Genomic DNA, 22,346 nt, shown 5'->3' on the forward strand with positions numbered 1-22,346 from the left:
TGTAAGTTATATCCCACTAAGAGTTTTAAAAGAGTTAATATTAAAATTTACTTATAAGAAAATAAGTAGTATTCATTTATTTAATTTTCAAAATAAATAAATAATAAACTTTTGATTTTTAAATTTTTTTTTTTTGAAATTAATAATTAATCATAATATTAAAAAACAATTCTGAAAATTAAATTATATTTTTATAAAAAATAAACACGCAATTACTATTTTTGCATGCCTTTGATCTCTCAAATCATGCAACCATAATATACTTAGTTCTCTATCTTTAGTATATTTTTTTTCACATGCATGTATAAGTTTAGTTACAACATGCTTTCCTCTCAATTAATCCTTTGATTTTCCAAGAAATTTTGCAACTAAATTATTTTTGATATAAGAAGAATATGTATCTTTATTTAGAAAATTCATGATATTAACATGGTTCTTTCACATGGTTTTAATAACAATTTTTAAAGTTGTCATCCTAAGTGTTTAATTTGTTGTTTTCTTCCAATTTTCTATAATTGAATTTTTCCTAAATTAAAAAGGATTTTACAAGAATACAGACATAATATTTTTCTAAATTTTTTTGTAGTTTTTCTTAGTCACGTTTTCTTGATTAATATGTTATCCTTTTCAAAATCTACAACATAATTCTTTATCCAGAGTCAATACAATAAATCAATAAGAATTATGCAAACACCTAGGAATACACAAAGTAGACAAATCTTATTACAAAATTCTACAATGGGTTTTCAAACCCTACCTCAAAAAAATAGCTAAAATTTGGGACAATCTGTGAATGCATGCAAATCCAAACCCTCCAAAACTTTTAACAATTTTTTTGATCCAATTCTGAATTTTGCTCCCTAAAACCTGTGTGTCTTTTAAATGAGCTACCAACCCCCTTATAAAGAACCATAACCCTAACTAGAGTTTCTATTCTCCAATATTTCAAAAGCCACTAACTTTATTAAAAATATTAATATTTTAATTGTTTAATCTTTTCATGTAGACTTAAAGAACTTTTAAAATAAAACATTCTTTTATTTTCTTTTTCTCCAGTTTATTAATTAGTGCAAGAACTATTTAAAGTGTAATTTATTTTTAAATTAATAATAATAATTGAAGCTCATTATTTAAATGTAACTCTAATTTAATTATTATTAATTAAATAATTATAATAAAATAATATTAAATCTTTAATCTTTTAATATTTTAATTCTCTTTTTATCCAACTTAAATTAGACTTTTAAATTAAGTCTTTTAAACTGAAGCGCATATTTAATTAGTTTTTAATTAATTAAATATTCTCATATTTTAATATTTTCTTTTTTATCAAATAATATTTAATCATTCTTAATATTATATGATCAACTAAAATATTATAGTTAAATCATTTACCAAACAACTCACATAGTCAAATCCACATAAAAACAACATTACCAAAAGTAATCAAAACTCAAAATTAGACAACACAGACAAAGATAAACTCATGGGTTTAATGAGGATGGAAAGTCAGATACATGTCCTTTTCAAGATAAGTATTTAGGTTATGGCTGGGCTTAGACCTGAACATTATCTCCCCATTCTTATCATTGAGTTATTACGACAGGGCACGCTCATCCTGGCAATTCAAAAAAGTTGATGCCCGGTACCTACAAATATGTATAAAATACGAGCATGTGCATATATATCTAAGCTAAACAGACAATGACAGGGAGTGGTACATCATGTAGATCCCGACTAGAAGGTGGCTACGACTCAACCATATCAGGCACGTCAAACATAAATTTAAAACAAATACACATTATACACATGCAAGTATGGGGTAAGTATAGTAGTAAATCCTAAATATAAATAACATCATATTATAACATGAATATCTCATCATTGCAAGAACATAATAAACATCTTTCTAAGACACACCATATGACATCATCATATAAGTAATTTCGTTAAGAGAAATTTAAGCATCATCACTACCAATAGGAAATTGTTACAATTTGACGTAATCAATTACTCAACATATCAAAGTATTGCATTTCAAATATCAAATAAGGGCAAATACATTTATAGAAGAGTCATATAGAACTTTAACAATTAAGTCTACAATGATAGCAAAGGAGGGGTATTACAGGTATGGTAACAATATACTCAGGATAGCTCTATGGATAGGGTTATTATCACAATAATTTCCTTGGGATTCGAGCGGATTGATATGTGCCTTTGGTTTTGACAATTGCTTGAGGCCAAACAATCTCGGAGAGGGCGGACAGTAATGTTCCCATTTTTGCCACCAGCTGAGTTTGAGGGATTAGCCTATTATTGTGATCCTCATAGGCTATTATTGTGGATAGAGGGTCTTCTAAGGCAAAGACTTGGCTATGGGAGGGTCTTGTCGTCTTCATGATTCAGTATATTCCAGTTTGGTCTTCATTTGACTCAGGTTGGACTTTGTTTGGGCTTAGTTTCATGCACTTTCTATTTATGGCAAGTAGGGTGATGATTGAGAGGGACCTTTTTTATTTTTGGAAAGTGCATTTGGTAACATGGCAAAAACATAGGAGTGACTAGTGTTTTAGACGACATATTTAAAGGATAAGTATTTTGGGAGTTGTTATTATTTTAGTGGCCAAATTATTATTAAATCATTAAATGACTTGTTTTAAAATTATAATTTAACTTTATAATTTGACTTAAGTTGAGGGTTAAGTCATCATTGGAAGGAGCCATTTATTAATTGATTATAAGCCTAAGTCAAGAATTAATTACAAAAGTGCAAGCAGTTGTTATATTTAAAAGTTGAAGCCTCTTAAGTGAAAAGTGTCTTAATGAAGCCATGTGCTAGAAACGTTATTTAATAAAAGAATTTAATGGAAGCTTCTAATAATGGTGTATTGGTGAAGCCAAGTGCATTATAAAAGGTGGCTTCGTGAAGCAAATAGATCATCCAATCTTCTATTTGATTTTATTTGTCTTTGTGAGGGTTTCTGAGTTACCAATTTTCAATTCCACTGCTAAGGTATAGTAGTTTTGTACTGAGATTTTTAGTCTGATTTCGGAGCATCTTCTTGTACTATGTTGGCTTTAGCTGAGAAGAGTTCTTCTATTGAAACAATTGGGGTTAAGAATTCTGAATTTTCTGTTTAAGAATTTACTGCAAGAAAATTCTGAGATGGAGATTTCAAGTCTGATTTATGGCATTGGATTATACCTATTTTGGTGTGGGTTTGTGTTGAGTTTCGGTCTCTAAATGCACTGCTGTGCAGTATTTCTTCTATCAGCAGCGCTGCATATTGAGCGCTTAGCAGTCCATGTGAGCCTCTACCTGGCAGGTTCTTGGGAAGGGTTTGCTTCTGCTACATTTGCACAGACTGGGGTGTGGAAAAGATAAACACCATGACACTCTCTCTTGGCTGCTAATTAATATGCAAGTCTGCATCTTCCTTGAGAGGGAATTATTGGAGATTTTTTGGCATATAATAGGTGCTCTAGAATTTTTTAATTTCCAAGTGATAAAGTGCTATCTAATTTAATTAAAGTTCATTGCAATTTGGCATTCAAGTTTGTGAATCATTTGATTGTGTGCCAAATGTTTGTATAGATGCCCTGTGCTGTATATGGACATTTTCTTTTCCTAGGATGCATGGGAAGTGTTTGTCAATATGTCAACTCATTGTTAAGCTGATTTCAATCACTCATATGTATGAGAAAGTTTGAAAACAAGATAGCATACTATCTCTAATACATTGGCAATCAATTTTTCATCATCAGAAGTATTGAAAAACACCATTTGTGGCATATGAATTCAAATCAATACAAACTGAACATCAGCTGAAGACTTTACAGGACAATTGTTTGACCGAATGTCAAACATCTAGATTTGAGCTACTAGAGTTGGAAGTTGTTGGGGTTCTTACAAGGACAGCATAGGAATTTAAGAATGATCAATGGAAGAAGAAAGGAATGTGAAGAAAATAAGGAAGTGACTCTTTCAAAGTGGCAACAATGATTAAGGGTTGTGACTCTTTTGGATGGTGGTAATTATGAAAGGTTGTGGCCATTTTAAAGGAGCGTGACCCAGCCTCATATTGGAGGGATGTAAAGGGAAGAGGATTTGATTTGAGGACATTGAAGGAGATCAATTTGGGAATAATATATTATTCTCAAAGGCAACAATGAAAAGTGGCGACTTAATCCTTATGGAAGTTGGTGGCTCTTCCACTGTTAGAAGTTGTTGGGGTTCTTACAAGGAGAGCATAGGAATTTAGGAATGATCAATGGAAGAAGAAAGGAATGTGAAGTAAATAAGGAAGTGACTCTTTCACAGTGGCAACAGTGATTAAGGGTTGTGACTCGTTTGGATGGTCGTAATTATGAAAGGTTGTGGCCATTTTGAAGGAGCGTTGACTTGCCCTCATATTGGAGGGATGTAAAGTTCAGAGGATTTTATTTGAGGACATTGAAGGGAGATCAATTTGGGGAATAAATATATTATTCTCAAAGGCAATAATGAAAAGTGACGACTTAATCATTATGAAAGGTGGTGGCCCAAGTCTATAGGAGGATTCATTCCAATCATAAGTACATGTGTTTTCAATGTATTGAGGGAAAATTCCCAAGACGGGTATGAACATGTATTTCTCAATGCCTTGAGGGAGCCTATTTGTAGATTGGTTTCCAAGTGCCTTAAGGATAAGTACTTACCCATCCTACTTTAGTTGATGTTTAGGAGAGAAGGAATTGGGGCTTAAGTAAGCTAATTGTCAAATATATTGTGAACGCTAAGTGTTCTCATAGTTCAATTCGATTTATGGTGATGTATGTTAATCATTGGAAATTGGAAGCCTCCTAGTAGGAAATATTACTAAGTAAATTGCCATTTCTAGGTACAATCCGAACCCTAGTCGGGGTTATTACAATTTGTATCGGAGCTTTGATCTTGTCATCCTACAGGGCAATGATGGATAAATGAATCATCCCAGATGATAAGAAGGAATCTATAAATGGGTGTATATGCTTTTTGTCTTCATATATTCACGTGTATAGTTAGTAATTTCAAGTGTATGTTCCATGGGTGGTTCTACTTTTGGTTATTCTAAAATAAGAAAATAACTGAAGTGAACAGAGGGATAAGAATTTATGGACAAACATGATCAATCCAAATCAGTTTTGATGCTATTACAATGATGGCCTTGTTCCTTATCTTTGGAAGTTTTGAGCAAACTTGTCTTAATTCAATCTTTTGCCAAATCTCTACTATCAAATCACAATTTACATGCAAAATAAGGGAGAAAACATATATGAAAATATTAGAGTAACCCTATAGAAGGTGGATTATAGAAAGGTTGAATAGATGACTCAATCATTACTTGAGCACAAGCAATTTTGGGGAGGGAAGGATTGTCATGCCCCCCTTTTGAAATCCTAATGGTGATATTCACATCTGTTTCACATAAATTTGGTGAAGTCTTTAGAGTAGAAAATTATACTACTGTAATAAAATATCACATATGAAGAAAGTTAGATATGTTACCAAGGATAACTAGAGATCAATATCTAACAACAAGATATCAAGTAAGCCAAGCATAGAACAAATTTACCTAGAGTTCATAATCAAGTTTAATGGAGTTATATTCCAACATAAATGATATCTATTGTCCAAGGTGCAAACATGAAGTTGACCACCGAACCAAAGAAGATATATACATATTTCTTTATCAATGCAACCAAACATATCGTCAATAAGATTTATAACTAATAAATGAAGGATTGGAAATAAGCGGTGTCTGTAAACCAAATAACAGTGTTGATGGTATGTATATAAGGGAATAACGTTAATAATATGTTAATGTCTATCTCACAAATCAAGGAGAAATGACCACCACATAAATAAGGAAGATGTAACCGTAGCGTGGGAGGATAAGGTCTGATCATAGATACAATCCTATGTGAAAAATCAATGTTTCTCATTGTAAGAAAACACCTTGAGCCCCTCTAGAGACTTGAGAGGTAAATCAACATCGATCTAACATTAGTTGCTGGTCATTTGAGAACAAATATCAATTTGAGGAAAGAGATGATGAATTGATACAACTATATAGTTAAGAAGCGATCAATAATGAATTTCTTTAGACATATCGATAAGAGTGAACAAACATATCTAATCATTGATTAGAGAGAGCATAAGCATAATCGGTTTTATGGACATCGGCTATAAAAGGTATTAGGTATGACAAGCAAGGCAGTGATTATATCAATGATAATAGAGATAATTTTAATCAGTATCATTGATTGGTTATGAAGAGGCATAAGTCATGTCTTTGGAGTTGAGCTGATCTCTGTAGCATTATGAGCTATATAAGGGTTTGTTTCCTTCAAACAATTGAGGAACAAAGAAGAGGAGAGTGTAGGAATTAAAGAAAGATTAATGGATGAAGAAAGGATTGTGAAGAAAATAAGGAAGTGGCTCTTTCAAAGGGATAGCAATGATGAAGGGTTGTGACCCTTTTGGACAGTGGTAATTGTGGCTGGGTGTGACCATCCTAAAGAGGTAACTTTTTGTCACATCGAAGGAATGTAAAGGGCAGAAGATTTCATTTGAGGGAGATCAATTTGGGGAATAATATATCATCCTCAAAGGCAACAATGAAAAGTGGTGACCGAAATGCTTGTGGAAGGTGGTGACCCTTCCACCAATAAAGCATATACGAGGATTCATTCCATCCATAAGGACAAGCATTTCCAATGCTTTGAGGGAAAATTCCCGAGATGGGTATGAACATGCATTCGTAATGCCTTGAGGTAGCCTATTTGTAGATTGGTTTCTAGGTGCCCTAAGGACATGTAATGACCCATTTGCCTCACAGTTGATGTTTAGGAGCTAAAGTAAGGAATTGGGCCTTAACTATGTTAACTGTCAAATGTGCTTTGAATCATTCATTGTGGCTTAACTCAATTTGATTTAAATATGTAGTGAAGTATGTTAATCATTGGAAATTGGCAGCCTCTGATGAGGGAAAATTACAAAGACTAAGTAAGTTGCTATTTCCAGGCTCAATCTGAACCATAGGTAGAAATTTTAGGATAAATCAAGTGAAGTTCAAATAGGAGAAATTACAAAATATTTAGTATTTACTGCAAAAAAAGAGCCAGCAGCACAGTGGATTGGACTGCATGGGGGGCTAAGACCCAAACAGTGTAGGCAAGAGAGCCAATGCAATTGTTGTTGACTACAGAAAATGATGTGGCGGGGAGGCTAGGCTAGGGCAGAAGATTTAGGGTGCCTATTACCCCAAAAACACCAAACAATTTTTTCTTCCTCGAAATCTCAAATTTTTTTGAAAAATAAACTCTCGATTTTGAGATTAAATTAAGCTACCAATTTTGGTATGGTGTCAAGTATGGGCATGGATTTCTGGTATGCTGGTATATTGATTTATTTTGTTGGATATAGTTATGTAGTTGCCAATTTTGGTATGGGTAATGGTACATTGTACAGGCATGGGGTTTTGGTATGTTGGTGCTGTACTAGAATGTGCATACTCTGTCCCACCAAAATTGACAGCTTATAAAATCATCTCAAAATCAATAAGATTTTCTTTTCAAAGATCTTGTGAGAAATGTTTGAATTCAAAATTGTTGGGTATTTCTGGTGGAATCATGCACCCTTAATTTTCAGCTCTAGCCTAGTCTTCTTGCCACCACCATCTGCTCCAGTCAACCAACAACTGCAATAGTCCTCTCGCCATATATATACAAAAAATTATATAGATCTGTAAATACATTTGATAGTATGACACTTCATCATTGATCAATGGTAGCTATAAAGTATGATTCCAATTTATAGTTCAAAAGTTCAACATAATAATATTGAAAATTTGAATTATCAATTGGCTTTTTTTCCTTTCTATGCTTGGAACCTTCCTTCCATGCTTGTCACAGTCCAAGACCATGTCTTACTGTGCTACTGTCGTCAGTTTGCAAGCCACCAACTTGTAAAACGCGTCAGCCTCTACAAGGCTTACATACATAGATTTCTCAACCACTATAGTCCAATGCTTGATTGAATCAGTGTAATACCCCAACTGGGTATCGTCTTCAAACTCTCAAATGAAAACCAAAAAATAATTAACAACAAATGCATGTAACAGATTTTACCAATTATTCAACCCAAAGCAACAATTTCACCAATATCACAGATTAAAACAACCTTAGATTTGTTATTGCATTATACACCAGCAATACAATAACTCTTATTACCACCCATATCCAATCTTACAAACAGAGATACAGTCAGATTGGAAATACTGAAAATCAGAGATACAAATAAGTACAAGTGAGACACCTAAAATGACGCCTCCACTACGATGGGTTTTTGTCCACTGTCTTCCGACTTGTGCGTTTTTGTCCTCCAAGCGGGCTGAAAGCCGAAGCTTCCAAGATCCAAATCAAATCCAAGCAAATATCTAAGCATACTAAGCCCTCTTCCCTTTTTAAGCACAACAGGATGACTCTTCATATTCCCCTGTCTGTCACTTCATTCTCTTTTCTCTTCTAATTGTCTTTTTCCCCATTTGAGAGAATAATATAAGTTTATAAGCTAAAGTGACTTATTAATTCCCCTTTTAATTTTAAAGTCACTTTTACAAACAAGTTAATCTTCAAACATTAAAATAATTATCGTGTCAAACTCTAAAAGCCATGTATGATAGCTTGCCGGAAAGCTCTCGGCAAGACGCTCCATGTCCAATACTCCAAACCTGTAAAAACAAACCCCAAGTGACTTACTATAAATAGTATGTATCAGGACCCCTCTGCTATCTTGGTTCTGATCGGCCTGAAAGTGAAGAAGTATGTGTCAAACTCATACTGACCCCTGGCAAAGACCTAAGCTCACAAGACCTTGATGGAAAGGGCTAATGACGTGTCAGATGTAAATTTCTAGAAAAGGGGACATTACAATCAGGCCATGGATTGTTAATAGTCAGTGCAAACCAAGGACCATGTTGTTGGATGGACAATCCATTCTTAGAGGAGGTGTTATCCACCTATTTCCAGAGGCTCCTGATTTTATGGCCTCCGTCAACAATAAAGCCTAGGCAATCCTTGATAGAAACAGGCCTTTCAGCTACAAGAAATGGCTTTGAAACTTTCCCATGAAATGTTGAGTTTTGTTGCCCCAGATAAATGTAGATATCTCACATGGGTGTTTCCTTAAGGGCCTAAACTGACATATCTAGGTTGAATGGATATGTCTGGTCTATAAATCTTGTGCAAAAGGATGTCTGAAAAATATGTTGTCCTTCTGTGGTTTGTTAAAAGCTACATCTGTTCTATTCTCAGATAAAACTGGATTATCCTGTCAGTTGCGGTTTCTTAATTCATTCCTATATGCTCAATTGCCATGGTAGAAACTTTGGTATCTAACCTTGGAAGCCTCATTTTGTATCCATTTATCAATCGCAATTTCCTTTGAGGGCAATGTTGAGGGTATAACTGGATGGCTGTGGCTTTGTGATGGATCCAGGATATTGGGATCAATTCTTCTTGAAAACATGGTATCTACTTCTGATTCTTTATGGTTTCTTATCTTTTTATTTTTGCAAGGGCACAGAAATGACTACAACATTTACACACGAAATATTAGAGTACAATTCAATGCAAAAACTTTTCAACTAATTGGAAAAAGTAATAGACTATATGTTCATAAGTTAGCACCTGTGGAGAGTGCTTGGTTGCATCATGGCTGCCCTGGGTTTCCTGTACGCACATCACACACACATACACATAGGGAACCTAGGGAGGCCATGTGCTCCTGTAGTACTCCCATTGCCGTTCCCACTCCCAACTCTTTGGATTGGGCATGGTATTTCCAATAGGAGAACCGGGTGTAATAGATTAATCTTCAAAGCTAAAAATAATAAAAAGTTGAACAGAAAAATGTGTAGATCTGAATGGAATGTGGAATTGATTAGCAAGCTTCTAAACTTTAAGCCTTCTGCATTTGGTGCATTTGGTGATATGGTTGGACATGAATCAAAAGCACCATCAAATGTTGGTGCAATATTCTTTTCTATTCAATGTGTGAGCACCTGACAACACCTCAGGACATAGCAGGACAACCAACCATGTTACACCCTGACATATACTTGTCAGATTTACCCAGGATCAGCCTTGCTGCATTCTTTCCACATGTACGTATTCAACTGATAGATTTTTGACTCAAATACATGGAACATATTAATAATATTAAAATGCCAAAACTACATTGATGAAAAAACATGAGTTGTATTGCGATCACTATCCTCCCTTCAACCAAGAGAAGATATAGGAGAGACACATTTCCCTAGTTACAAACTTAGATTGAGGAAGTAGGAGAGATGCATGTGAAAAGAAAAGAAGCTGTTTATGCAAGAGATTTAACTCAGAGCTATGTGTAGTGGTAATTCTAGTCAAATTAAAGCTCTGGATATTCATCGAATTAACTGCCAAAACATTTTTTTTGAATTAAAAAATTAGTAAACTAATATTTAGGGGAATCAATTTTTTTTGCCAAAGTGTATGGGCTTGAGAAGGCTTATATGCCAGCACATGTAAGGCTATCTAGGTATGCCCCTGCTTGGCATGTTGCTTGGAACTTTAGCAGACTGACCTAATTTCCACAATCCTGTTTTTAGTCTTATTCTTTCATGCTAATATAATGTTCTTTTTCGACATTTATAAAACAGTGGATGACATCTAAGGAACCCATCTAGGTACCAAATGACAACTTTTAAACTTATTTACTGATGAAGATTGTAGCTGTGATAAAGATGTTTATTTCTAGAAATATGGATGTTATTATCGTTATGGTTACCTTCAGTTGAAAAGGTCACTTATGTTTAAATTTGTAATATTAGATGTAAATGACGTGTCATTCACATGCATTGAGGCATGAATATTCATAGAGTTATAATTTATTGTACAAGCAATGGGAATCTGAAGAGATCTTTGGTTATAATGTGAAGAGTCTCTCTTATTGTTATATATTTGCATCAAGCAAAGAATATTGTACTCTTAAATTTTACTCTCAATAAAATGATCTTTTGTTGTGTGGCTAGCGTTTTCCCTTCAGTCTCGAAGGGTTTTACTAGGATATTTCTAGTGTTTGTTGTTTCAGTTTTGGACTCTTTTCTTTTGTTGTTGATCATAATTGATTTTTGGGCTCAAGTTTCAACATGGTATCAGAGCCAATTAGATGAAAACAATCACTTGACATGCAAAAAGTAGCCTCACTTTTTTTATCCTATTCGAAGGTCAAGGGATTGGTACCTATCCTGGTTCAAGGTTTCTTACCTAAATGTATTTGAGATTATTTATTGTGTGTTGCTTTTCTCATGTTCTGCACTTTTATGTATCTATGTTCGATCCCCTATCCTTTGAATCTAGTTTTGTATTTACATATGGATAGTATACTCTTGTCGATAATCAAGAGTTTCGATTATATGCGCTTGTGTGGTTTATCAGAAATTTATTTATTTTTGTAAACTTCTCTCCATAAAGCTTGAGTTCTAATGTCAAAGTGTTCTACAAGAGTTTCTTTCACGTATGCCATGTTGATTGCTACTTCTGAGTTTTGATGTTTTGGCTCTTTGACCGTTACTTGGAGGTGTCAACTGTCCATTATAACCATCAACTCTTGGTCTTTTATGCAACCTATTTGTTTTTCTTTAATGATTTGCGATGGATATTTAAATATTTCATGCTCGCATCTTCATGTTTGATTCTCAACTGAGCACCCACCTTGGTTGTGTCATGAGATCGATTGACACTTCCTTGGAAATTCTGCCTAAGAGAAATTCATGCTTTGTTGTGAATAAAACCCATCTTGAGATATATTTCTTGATAGTGTTTTGCTAACGGTGTGTTGCTGAGGGTGTTTTGCTAATAATGAACTCATATGATAATAGTTGAAGTTTTTAAATTGTCACACATGATGCATTGGCGTCGGTTCTCTTCACTGACGGTTCATTACTACTGTCAGTTACTATTTTCTTTATGTATAGCTGTTGCAAGATGCGATTCTTCATTTCTTAGTGGTGATCATTTTTTGTTGACCTACACTCATTAGGTTATGGTATATTTGTATTCTCTATTTATGTATTTTGTTTTCTTTTGGGAGTTGAACGTTTTTAGCATCATGCCGCTTTCCTTGCATACGGTGGCCTCCTTTTAAGAGTTCACTTGCGTACGGTGGCCTCCTTTTAAGAGTTCATGTGGCTCATGCATTGATGAATTCACTGGAAAATAACGTTTAGTTATTCTTTGATATGGTTGGCACTACATATTTCTTCTCATCAATTTGAGACGTCTGTCAATCTTCTATTAAAATTTAGATATGCTTAAGTTATTATTTGTATGCATATCATAGATAACTTTGCTATACTCTCGACTGCTCATTTACATGTCGTATTCATTGTGACATGTTTGCATGAGTATAAGGCAAAACACCATAAACTCTATGCATGAGTTTCAGTCGACATTGAGTATAGCAGAGTTATAATATTCTCTGTGATCAGTATTATTATGGATGTTTGTTTGAGAATTAATGCTAACGATTCCTGTCTTCAATTGCATAGAGTAGTTCAAGCCTTCAAATTCGATGGTAGGAAAATAATATTCTAGCTCTATAGTCTTGATGATGTCTTTGTACGTCAATACAATCAAGTGACAAAAAGTTCTATTTTGCTTGTTTATTGTGATCGGAGGTCATTCTCGAGTCACGTGAATGCAAAGTTGGAATTTATCATTTCTTTTCTATCGTTGGTGGATGCTCTCATTCTCTCATTTGTAAATCGTGCTACATCTATTAGCAAGGTCCTTCATGCAGATAGTCAATGCTCTGATGTGGCTGCTGGGATATCAAAGGAAGAAGATCAATTGGTAGCAGCCGAATTGATAGTAAAATAGTCCACCCGATTCATGATTCTGCAATGAGGGCTTCTGTGGTGCCATTCTTTGATGATAGGCTTAATGGGAGGAAAAGAGACATGTGCCTGGCTTATCACTCTGTGATATTGAATGTTGCAGTATACAATGTAATAATGTTCATCAATAATTGTCTCAAGGATTCAGGATGGGACAACTGTACCATCAGGTTTTTAAGAAGGATCTCATTCTAGCCCCTCAAGGAGAATCCTCTGTTTGGTCCATTTTCCTCAATTTTGGAGAAAATGGGAGCTCTTGTGTGGATAAAGTGGCCAAACAGCACCAAGGATGGTGCCCTATCACATGTATTTGGATGCATGTGGGGGTTGTTCATCTGCTTGCCAACATGTTGAGTCTCTTGTTCATAGGGGTTCGCCTTGAGCAGGAGTTTGGCTTTGGATGCATGAACATAGAATGTTGTTTAAAATCATGGGTAGATATTTTTCTTCAAAAGGAACTTGTGATTTAGAGGGAGATTATTAGTTTCAGAGGGAGGTTGCATCAGAGGGAGTTGTTCCTGATTGAGAGGGAGTTCTCTTAAAAACCCTTCTTTTTTGAGGCTCGTGTTGGAAAAGAGTTTCGACTATGATTTTATGAGTTATTATTCATGTGAAATCAAGAATAAGATTGTAAGATCAGCTATGATAACTCTTTCACTATGCAATAGTGAACATCATGTTGAGAGAGTCCATGATGTCATCATGTTGAGAGATTCCGTGATGGGAGTTGGATGTCAAGCTGAGCGATTCCATGGCAGTTCACATTGAGAGAGTCTGTGATTAATGGCTTAGTTGTGCTTAGTTGTGAGTCTTACAAATTTGTCATGATTGAGTGATTCCATTATGATTAACAATGAGTAATTGTTACAGGTTTTCATGTTGAGTGATTCCATGATTATTAACAATGAGTAATTGTTACAGGTTTTCATGTTGATTGATTTCATGAATATTATAGGATCTACATGATGAGTTTTTATCATTGACATTTGGTTTTCAGTCTTGAGTGATTGTTTAGCTAAAGATCTTTCTTTGGCTAAGAGGGAGTGTTGAAGATTGTAGCTGTGATAAAGATCTTTATTTCTAGAAATATATGGACGTTATTATCGTTATGGTCACCTTAAGCTGAGAAGGACACTTATGCTTAAATTTGTAATATTAAATGTAAATGACATGTGTGATTCACATGCATTGAGGCATGCATATTCATAGAGTTATAATTAATTATAGGAGTTATGGGAATCTCAAGAGACCTTCGGTTATAATGTGAAGAGTCTCTCCTATTGTTATATATTTGCATCAAGCAAAGAATATTGTACACTTAAATTTTATTCTCAATAAAATGATCTTTTGTTGTGTGGGTGGGTTTTTCCCTTTAGTCTCGAAGGGTTTTCTCGGGATATTTCTGCTGTTTGTTGTTCAGTTTTGGACTGTTTTCCTTTGTTGTTGATCATCACTGATTTCTGGGCTCAAGTTTCAACATTTACATGATAATTTATTAATGTTAATTTATTGAGATTAACATATACCTGTTCTTAATTTAGTATCTGTGTTCTAAAGAAGTTTCTGAGGCAAGTTAATAAATTACTGTATTGCAGATGGAATGTTACTGTCTTGTATTTTTTTATGTAATGCAAACCCATTGGTATGTTTAGGTTCTGAGTATTTCTGAAGATGTGTTGCCTTTTGATTCTTGCAGTATATGACTGATGGAGTGCTGCTACGGGAAACTCTACGTGAACCTGACCTTGATCAATATAGGTAATTTTTTTATATCAGAAAAAATATTTAAATTTTCTTTCTAAAACTCAAAATAGCAATGCTATATCCTATTTTTGTTGGATAGTTGAAGACAGAAATCTAGATACTGTCCGGAAAATAGAAACATATAATAAAACCTATTAATACTCCGTAAAGTCTTAATGAAAGACACTCCGTTTAAAGATCAACTACTGTGATATAGTGCTGGATGCTTTACAAAATTTCCCATAACCCGTTTGTACAAACTAATGAGCAATGATCTTCCCAGCAATTGAACTTTGAAAGGCAACACATGAATCAAAGTTATAAACTAGTAAGTATTTAAGATTATTTAATATGAATTCATGCTTTAAAATCCTCAACATCAAAAAAGCAATAAAGAAATAAAATACCTTAGAAGAGCTGTTTAAAAAAATTGCCTTGGACTTGACTTGGGTACACACAATGTGTCAGCATTCAATAACTGTATGCCTTTTTGTCTCATTGTTGGTTGGTCAAGTTTCAATACTTTCTTGGCTCGGAATCATGATATAATGCTCTTTTTCATGACTTCAGCTCTTCTGCAGTGTGAGATGACTGATTTTTGTGGGTATAATTTGTTTTCTTTAAATCATATTGAATGAGTGATATATCTGTAATGGTAATTCATTTTTCATAAATGAGTAATTACAAATGGAGGCGTAGTCTCCTTATATAGATTTACAAAGACGAAGTTTCTAAACAAAACAATCAATAATTAAGACTAAAAATAGAAACTAACTAATAAACTAAAAAAACTAAGTAAGACATCACTCTGTGGTCATTCCTTGACATTCTTATGTCTGCTTTGAGGAATTTAATGTCACTCCTGAAGCCTTGTAGATATTGTTAAGCTGTTATAAACTCTTGGTGTTATAGTTGCTGATCCAATAGCTGTTACTCAAGGAGTCAACCCAGACACATTTTTGAGCAAACATTGCATGCTGGTGGAACCTTATTTCCTTACCTCTGTCGTGACTCAGTCAAGTGGCGTTGCTGCTGCTCTTAAAATGCTTGACTGTTTATCCCGCTCATTTCTTGCACTTGTTGAAGTAGACAGACACATCTTGAAATAATTGTCCTCTGACATTTCTCTGTGCCCTTTGCGCTGGCTAGTTATTTTCATTGTTCTTTGGTGGTATCTACAGCTTTGAGCTGTGCTGCAACCCTTAACAGTTCTGCCTTGCCTGTGCCACACAGTCTGGTTCTTTTATGGTTTTGACTTATAATTTTCCGTAACTTCAGGGCAACATCATCTTGCACAATGAAGATGTTTACCTTCTCAATCTTTAAAGCTTGATGCTCTCCATTCTTACTTCTGCACGGAGAAGTTGATTGAACACAGTCAAATCTCCAGAAGATACACTGCCTATAGGAGGTGTATTTATATTGTAGTGGTAGGCACCAGTGGCTCTGTGAAGAAAAAATAAAAAATCCAGAATTTACCTCAAACTTCTCTCTCACAGAGAAGGATGGATTAAAGTACATCTCAGTTAATCAATGATGCTGAGTCTCCTTCTCACTAAAGGCTTTGATTTTATAACTCCAAGCTTGTCTTCAGTAATGTACAAACTTCACTTTGGTAGAAGACTTAGAGAAAATATTGGTTATCAGATCTTCCGTGATAATGTACTCAGAATGAACAGAATTCCAAGTGTCCATCTACGGTTTAGGCATTTGCATAAAGACTTTTAGTTTGTGCATTTGGAACTTCATCTCATGAATCGTAGTCCTCTGACTGCTACATTTTCTTGATCACTGGAGAATCCATCTCGACATTATCTACTCCCTTTGAAAATATGATCAAGATCTTCAATTTTCATTTGAAACATATCCTCTATCTGCTTCCTTTGTGACGAAAGCATACCTCTTTGTCCAAGGTAGCATCTAATGAAATGTCAGGCTCCCTCTTGATATAGAAGGATACTCATAATTTCAAACATCAAAGATATTCGCTTCAAGAGTCTCACTTTATCTAGCATGATGAAGGTTGCCTCTGATGAAATGTCAGAGTCCCTCTTGATATAGAAGGATACTCATAATCTCAATCATCGAAGGTATTCACTTCAGGAGTCTCACTTTATCTAGCATGATCATTAAATGACTAATGAATCCTAGATTAGAACTTCTTTGGTAGGATGCCTAATGTACCAATCTTATTTTCCTGCAAAAACATCCCCAGAGGCAAAGGAAAAGATCAAGTCAGATTTCTCTTTATAGTATGTATCGAAGTAACGAGAATCGAAATTGGCAAGGCCGAATTGAATCTCTAATCGGCCATGACTCGGAGTCAATTTGGCTATGAATTGACAAATTAGAAAAACCCTTGAAATTTAGAGATTTTAACAATTTAAAACTTATTTCATACACCCTTTATTGAATAAAACTTAAACCCACTATAACATCATTAAATAGAATCCAACATGCATAAACAAGGAACATAAATGATAAGTCTATCACTTATGTAAAATATAAATTTTAGCTTAAGTCGATAGAAATCATAGGATCATAATGAGTTATGGCATACATGTATAAAATTATAAATGTTGTCCAACCATAAATGTATGTAAGATGAAGGTCCATAAAACCAATGACATCAAATCATAAATGTATGTAAGATGAAGATCCATGAAACATATCTCTATCTGTAAACAAAATGAAAAGACAAGTCTATCTACTCTAGCTCTAGCTCAAGTCTATCTCTCACTTTTCCTCTCTTTTTGTCATACTCAACAAATAGAAGGCCTTTTAGAGTTATTAGAAAGAGAAATGTGAAAAAAAATCATTAAAAAAGTTGTATTTTTTATGTTCTTAAGTTGCACAATTGGGCTACTTGATTGTTCCAGCCGAATTATGGTGATTCATGGCGATTCATGCCAAGAAATTATCGATTCGATTCACTGATTCGCAAAAAATCACTTAGCTTGAATTGAACTGCTGAATTGCATGAATCGTATGAATCGCCGTGATTCTCGTTACTATGGTACGTATAGAAATAAAAATAAGAGAGAGACTACAATGAGTAGATAAATGTAATACTCAAGGATATAAATACTTATTTGTGCATCAACATCCTTGTTATAGGTTGCTCTAGTGAGGGTCAATGTGCAACAAATTAGAAAACGTCTTCATATAAGCATTTGTCAAACAATGGGAATGGAACATTCGTTATTATTCCCCACCCCCCACAATGTAAAATTCCCACTTGCTCTATTTTATAGAGTTTTCAATCACTATCAAGTCACAATGGGAGACAATCAATCAATTTCCACTCATCTCTACAACTGCGTTAATAGCAATAGTAGTTGTTGTATAATCCCACTGTAATGTTCCTTTATCCGGTCCTCAGCTAATCGGGACTGAGTACTTCAAATTTAAGTGTCTTTCTCTCTATGGACCCAAGTATATGTATGATATTAAATATTCCTTTTCATTAACTTTACTGATTATCCACACCCCATTCTATATTCATATCTTTGGATCATTGTTTATCTCTTTGTCCATCTTTGCATGCACGCAGATATATGTATATATTATTAAAAGAAATCTTGTGCGGACGAACCCAAAACAAACCCCAAAAAATTTGAGCGAATTTTGAACCCGCATCCATACCAGAATCTGAACCGGCAACTTAGCTAATGTACTTGCACTCAATTCCTTGCTTATTTCATTCACCTTTTTATCATTCACTTTTTTTTCATGGGATAAGAAAGAGATGCCTTTAGTTTCTTATTTGTTTTTGCTTCAATTAGTGTACTTACAAACTCAATTCCCTGCTTATTTCATTTGTCTTGTGTTACATTTTTCACAGGATAATAAACAAATGCCTTTAGGACGTTACTTGTTTTTGATTCATCTAATGCACTTAATCCCCCGCTTATTTAATTTGTCTTGTGTCAGTTTACTTTTTTCAAGAGGATAAGAACTAAATGTCTCTAGTATCTGTTTTTTGTTGATTTTTAAAATGATCTTATCTAAAGTAATACATGTCAGGATCTCAGTTTTGTTTTTCTCATATGCAGTATAGTTGTCATGGATGAAGCGCATGAAAGGTCTCTTAATACAGACGTGTTATTTGGCATTTTAAAACAAGTGGTTGCAAGGCGCCGTGACTTTAAGCTCATTGTAACATCAGCAACTCTTAATGCACAGAAGTTTTCCAATTTTTTTGGAAGGTATTCCCACCTTGTAAATTGTATTTTATGCAGCCTCTTTGAAACATATGTATCTGCTTATTAATTTCTGTCACAATTTTTCTATTTTCAGTGTGCCTATTTTCAATATACCAGGACGCACATTTCCTGTGACTGTACTCTACAGCAAATCACCTTGTGAAGACTATGTGGAAGCAGCTGTCAAACAAGCAATGTCCATTCATATCACCTGCCCTCCTGGAGATATTCTCATATTTATGACAGGTCAAGATGAAATTGAAGCTACTTGTTATGAACTGGCAGAACGAATGGATCAGTTAGAGTCAACTACTAAAAACAAAGTAACCCAGCTATCAATACTTCCAATTTATTCTCAACTGCCGTCAGATCTTCAAGCTAAAATATTCCAGAGTGCAGAAAATGGTGCTCGCAAGTGTATTGTTGCCACAAATATTGCTGAAACATCACTTACAGTGGATGGCATCTTATATGTCATTGATTCTGGGTATGGCAAGTTGAAAGTCTACAATCCAAGAATGGGTATGGATGCTCTTCAGGTTTTTCCTACAAGCAGAGCTGCAGCAGATCAACGTGCTGGTAGAGCTGGCAGGACAGGTCCTGGGACATGTTATCGTTTGTACACTGAGACTGCATACCAGAATGAAATGCTTCCGAATCCAGTTCCTGAAATTCAACGGACTAACTTGGGAAATGTCGTCTTACTTTTGAAGTCATTGAATGTTGAGAACCTTTTGGATTTTGATTTCATGGATCCCCCACCACAGGATAACATTCTCAACTCAATGTATCAGCTTTGGGTACTTGGTGCTCTTGATAATGTGGGCAGGTTAACTGGTCTTGGAAGGAAGATGGTTGAATTTCCACTTGACCCTTCTTTAGCAAAAATGCTATTAATGGGAGATGAACTTGGCTGTGTCAATGAAGTTCTGACTATTGTTTCTATGCTTTCTGTTCCATCTGTTTTCTTCCGCCCTAAAGATAGGGCAGAAGAAAGTGATGCAGCAAGAGAAAAGTTTTTTGTTCCGGAGAGTGATCACCTGACACTTCTAAATGTTTACCAACAATGGAAATCTAATCAGTATCGAGGAGATTGGTGCAGTGATCACTTCTTGCATGTAAAGGGATTGCGTAAAGCTCGTGAAGTACGATCTCAACTTTTGGATATTCTAAAGATGCAAAAAATAGCACTGACAAGTTGCGGACCTGATTGGGATGTTATTCGGAAAGCGATTTGTTCAGCATACTTTCATAATGCAGCTCGATTAAAAGGTGTTGGTGAATATGTCAACTGCAGGACTGGAATGCCATGCCATTTGCATCCTAGCAGTGCACTATATGGATTGGGGTACACTCCTGATTATACAGTTTATCATGAACTTGTTCTCACAACAAAGGAATATATGCAGTGTGTAACAGCTGTTGAACCTCAATGGCTTGCTGAACTAGGCCCCATGTTCTTCTCTATCAAGGATTCAGATACCTCAATGTTGGAACACCGGAAAAAGCAGAGGGAAGAGAAAACTGCAATGGAAAAGGAAATGGAGGAACTGAGGAAAAAACAGAGTGAGTTAGAGAATGAATGGAAAGAGAAGGAGAAATTAAAACGTGCTAAAGAAAGCCAGCAAATAGCCATGCCTGGTGCTCGGCAACATGGAACTTATCTGCGTCCACCCAAAAGGTTGGGCCTTTAATATATTGTACCATGATGTATACTAGATAGTATTGTGCAATCTATCCTGACCACCTTGATGGTTTGGACATTTGGTTGTCTTGTACTATGCTGTAAACAGTAATTGCATTAAGGAAATATATATGCTCAATATCATTCCAACTAGAAACAGAAATTTGTATCACAGGTAAATGAAATTTTTCTTTGAGCCATTAGATGTCTACTAGGCTGTTGGGTATTTGGTTGAATTATTTCTAAGAAAAATGGAACTTACCGGTGTAATTGTGAAGTAGATCTCAATGCTTTAAGATCTATGAACTTTTAAACATGGATATTTTTATTGAAATTTGTAATAACTTAGTCTGCATGTGCATTAGTTGATATTATGCATATGTATTGTAACAGCTACAACTTTGTTTATTTATTGAAACGCTTTTTGGTTCATTATTTTGTATTTATTTTGCCTCTCCACTTGGAAATTCCTTCCTGACAAGTTTCCCTTAGAGGGTTGATTGACGATGATACTTATCATGTAGAATGTCTAAATCAACTTGAGTTGCTTGATGGGCACCAATTAAAGGCCTTTGAGAACCTTAAAGTTTATAAAAAAAGATGCATTCAAGAAGTACAATCATCATATCCTTGCACTTTAACGTAGATGATCTCGTTCTCTATTAGAACATATACCACCATAATTTAAACTAGCATTTGTATGTTTAGTGCTTGCAACAAATACCCGATAAGTGTTCAGTAAAATTATTTTTTATGTGAATAAATTAAATTATAATAAATTTTCACTTTTAAGTAAAATAAAATTTAAAACATATTTAAAATAGAATGAAAAATACTATTTATCTATATTTATTTTATCATATATGAATAAAATGACCATCTAAAAAATTTACATAAAAAATCTATTATTTAAAAACCAACTAAAAAATAAACTAAAATAATTAAAAAACTAAACTAATTTAAAAATCTAAAAATAAAACTAATTTTTAAAAATAAAAAATAAAAACTCAATCAATTTAAAAAGCTAAAAGCTAAACGAATTAAAAAATATACTATTATAATTTAAATGACTAAAAAGTAAATTAATTTAAAAAAAATAAAATCGAATTTCAATTTTGCAAAACAAAATATAGATAAGATATGATAAATTTATTAATGTCCAACAAGAGACCAACGAGGGTCTATGGGACTGGAAACAGTACACAGGGCAAACGCCAACAGGGGGAGCATCAAACAGTTTCTGTAGAAAGAACGTGAAAGCAAAATAAAAAAATAACCAAGAAAAAAAATAACAATAGCTAAGAACTCCTCATAGGCGAGTAGTAGTCCAGAATGGAAAGGTGGACATTAGGGTAATTAGGTACTTTGGAAGGTCGACTTTGAGGTCTTCTGGAGGGGTGTTGCCGAGTGTAATCTCTGTGGGGTTTCACTGATCTAGTGTGAACTGAGATAGTGCAGAGAGGCCGTTTTGACCCTCGGGCAAAAACTGTAGGACAAAAAAGAGAGGTGATGAGCTGTGTAGGAATCAATGTTGAGCAAAGTTGGAGCTGTATAATGTACTTGCAAAGTTGCATGGTCTTCTGAAGGTAGAGTGGAAGACAGTGTTGGTTGATATATTTGAAGAATGAGAGAAGAGACTGACACTCTCTAAATAGACAATAGAATCTCCCTCGGAGCTCATAGTAAATGGGACAATGAAAAATAAAGTGAGACTTGGTCTCGACCTCCCCAAGGTGACAACGTTGACATAAC

General features: G+C 34.5%; 1 protein-coding gene across 2 annotated transcripts in view; it reads left to right on the plus strand.

The window, feature by feature from the left end:
* The window catches only part of EMB3011 (RNA helicase family protein), a 60,488-nt gene extending 39,694 nt beyond the window's left edge, over positions 1-20,794 (plus strand). For both annotated transcript variants that reach the window (XM_089815225.1, XM_089815226.1), the window contains exons 15-17: positions 14,659-14,720; positions 18,761-18,913; positions 19,005-20,794. In XM_089815225.1, coding sequence (XP_089671351.1) covers positions 14,659-14,720; positions 18,761-18,913; positions 19,005-20,604 — 1,815 coding nt within the window. In that variant the 3' untranslated portion in view covers positions 20,605-20,794. The remainder of the gene's footprint in view (positions 1-14,658; positions 14,721-18,760; positions 18,914-19,004) is intronic.
* The last annotated feature ends 1,552 nt before the right edge of the window (positions 20,795-22,346 follow it).

Source organism: Cupressus sempervirens, chromosome 2, assembly GCF_028749045.1.
Source record: "Cupressus sempervirens isolate cs-2001-9-10 chromosome 2, ASM2874904v1, whole genome shotgun sequence".
Lineage (NCBI taxonomy): Eukaryota > Viridiplantae > Streptophyta > Pinopsida > Cupressales > Cupressaceae > Cupressus > Cupressus sempervirens.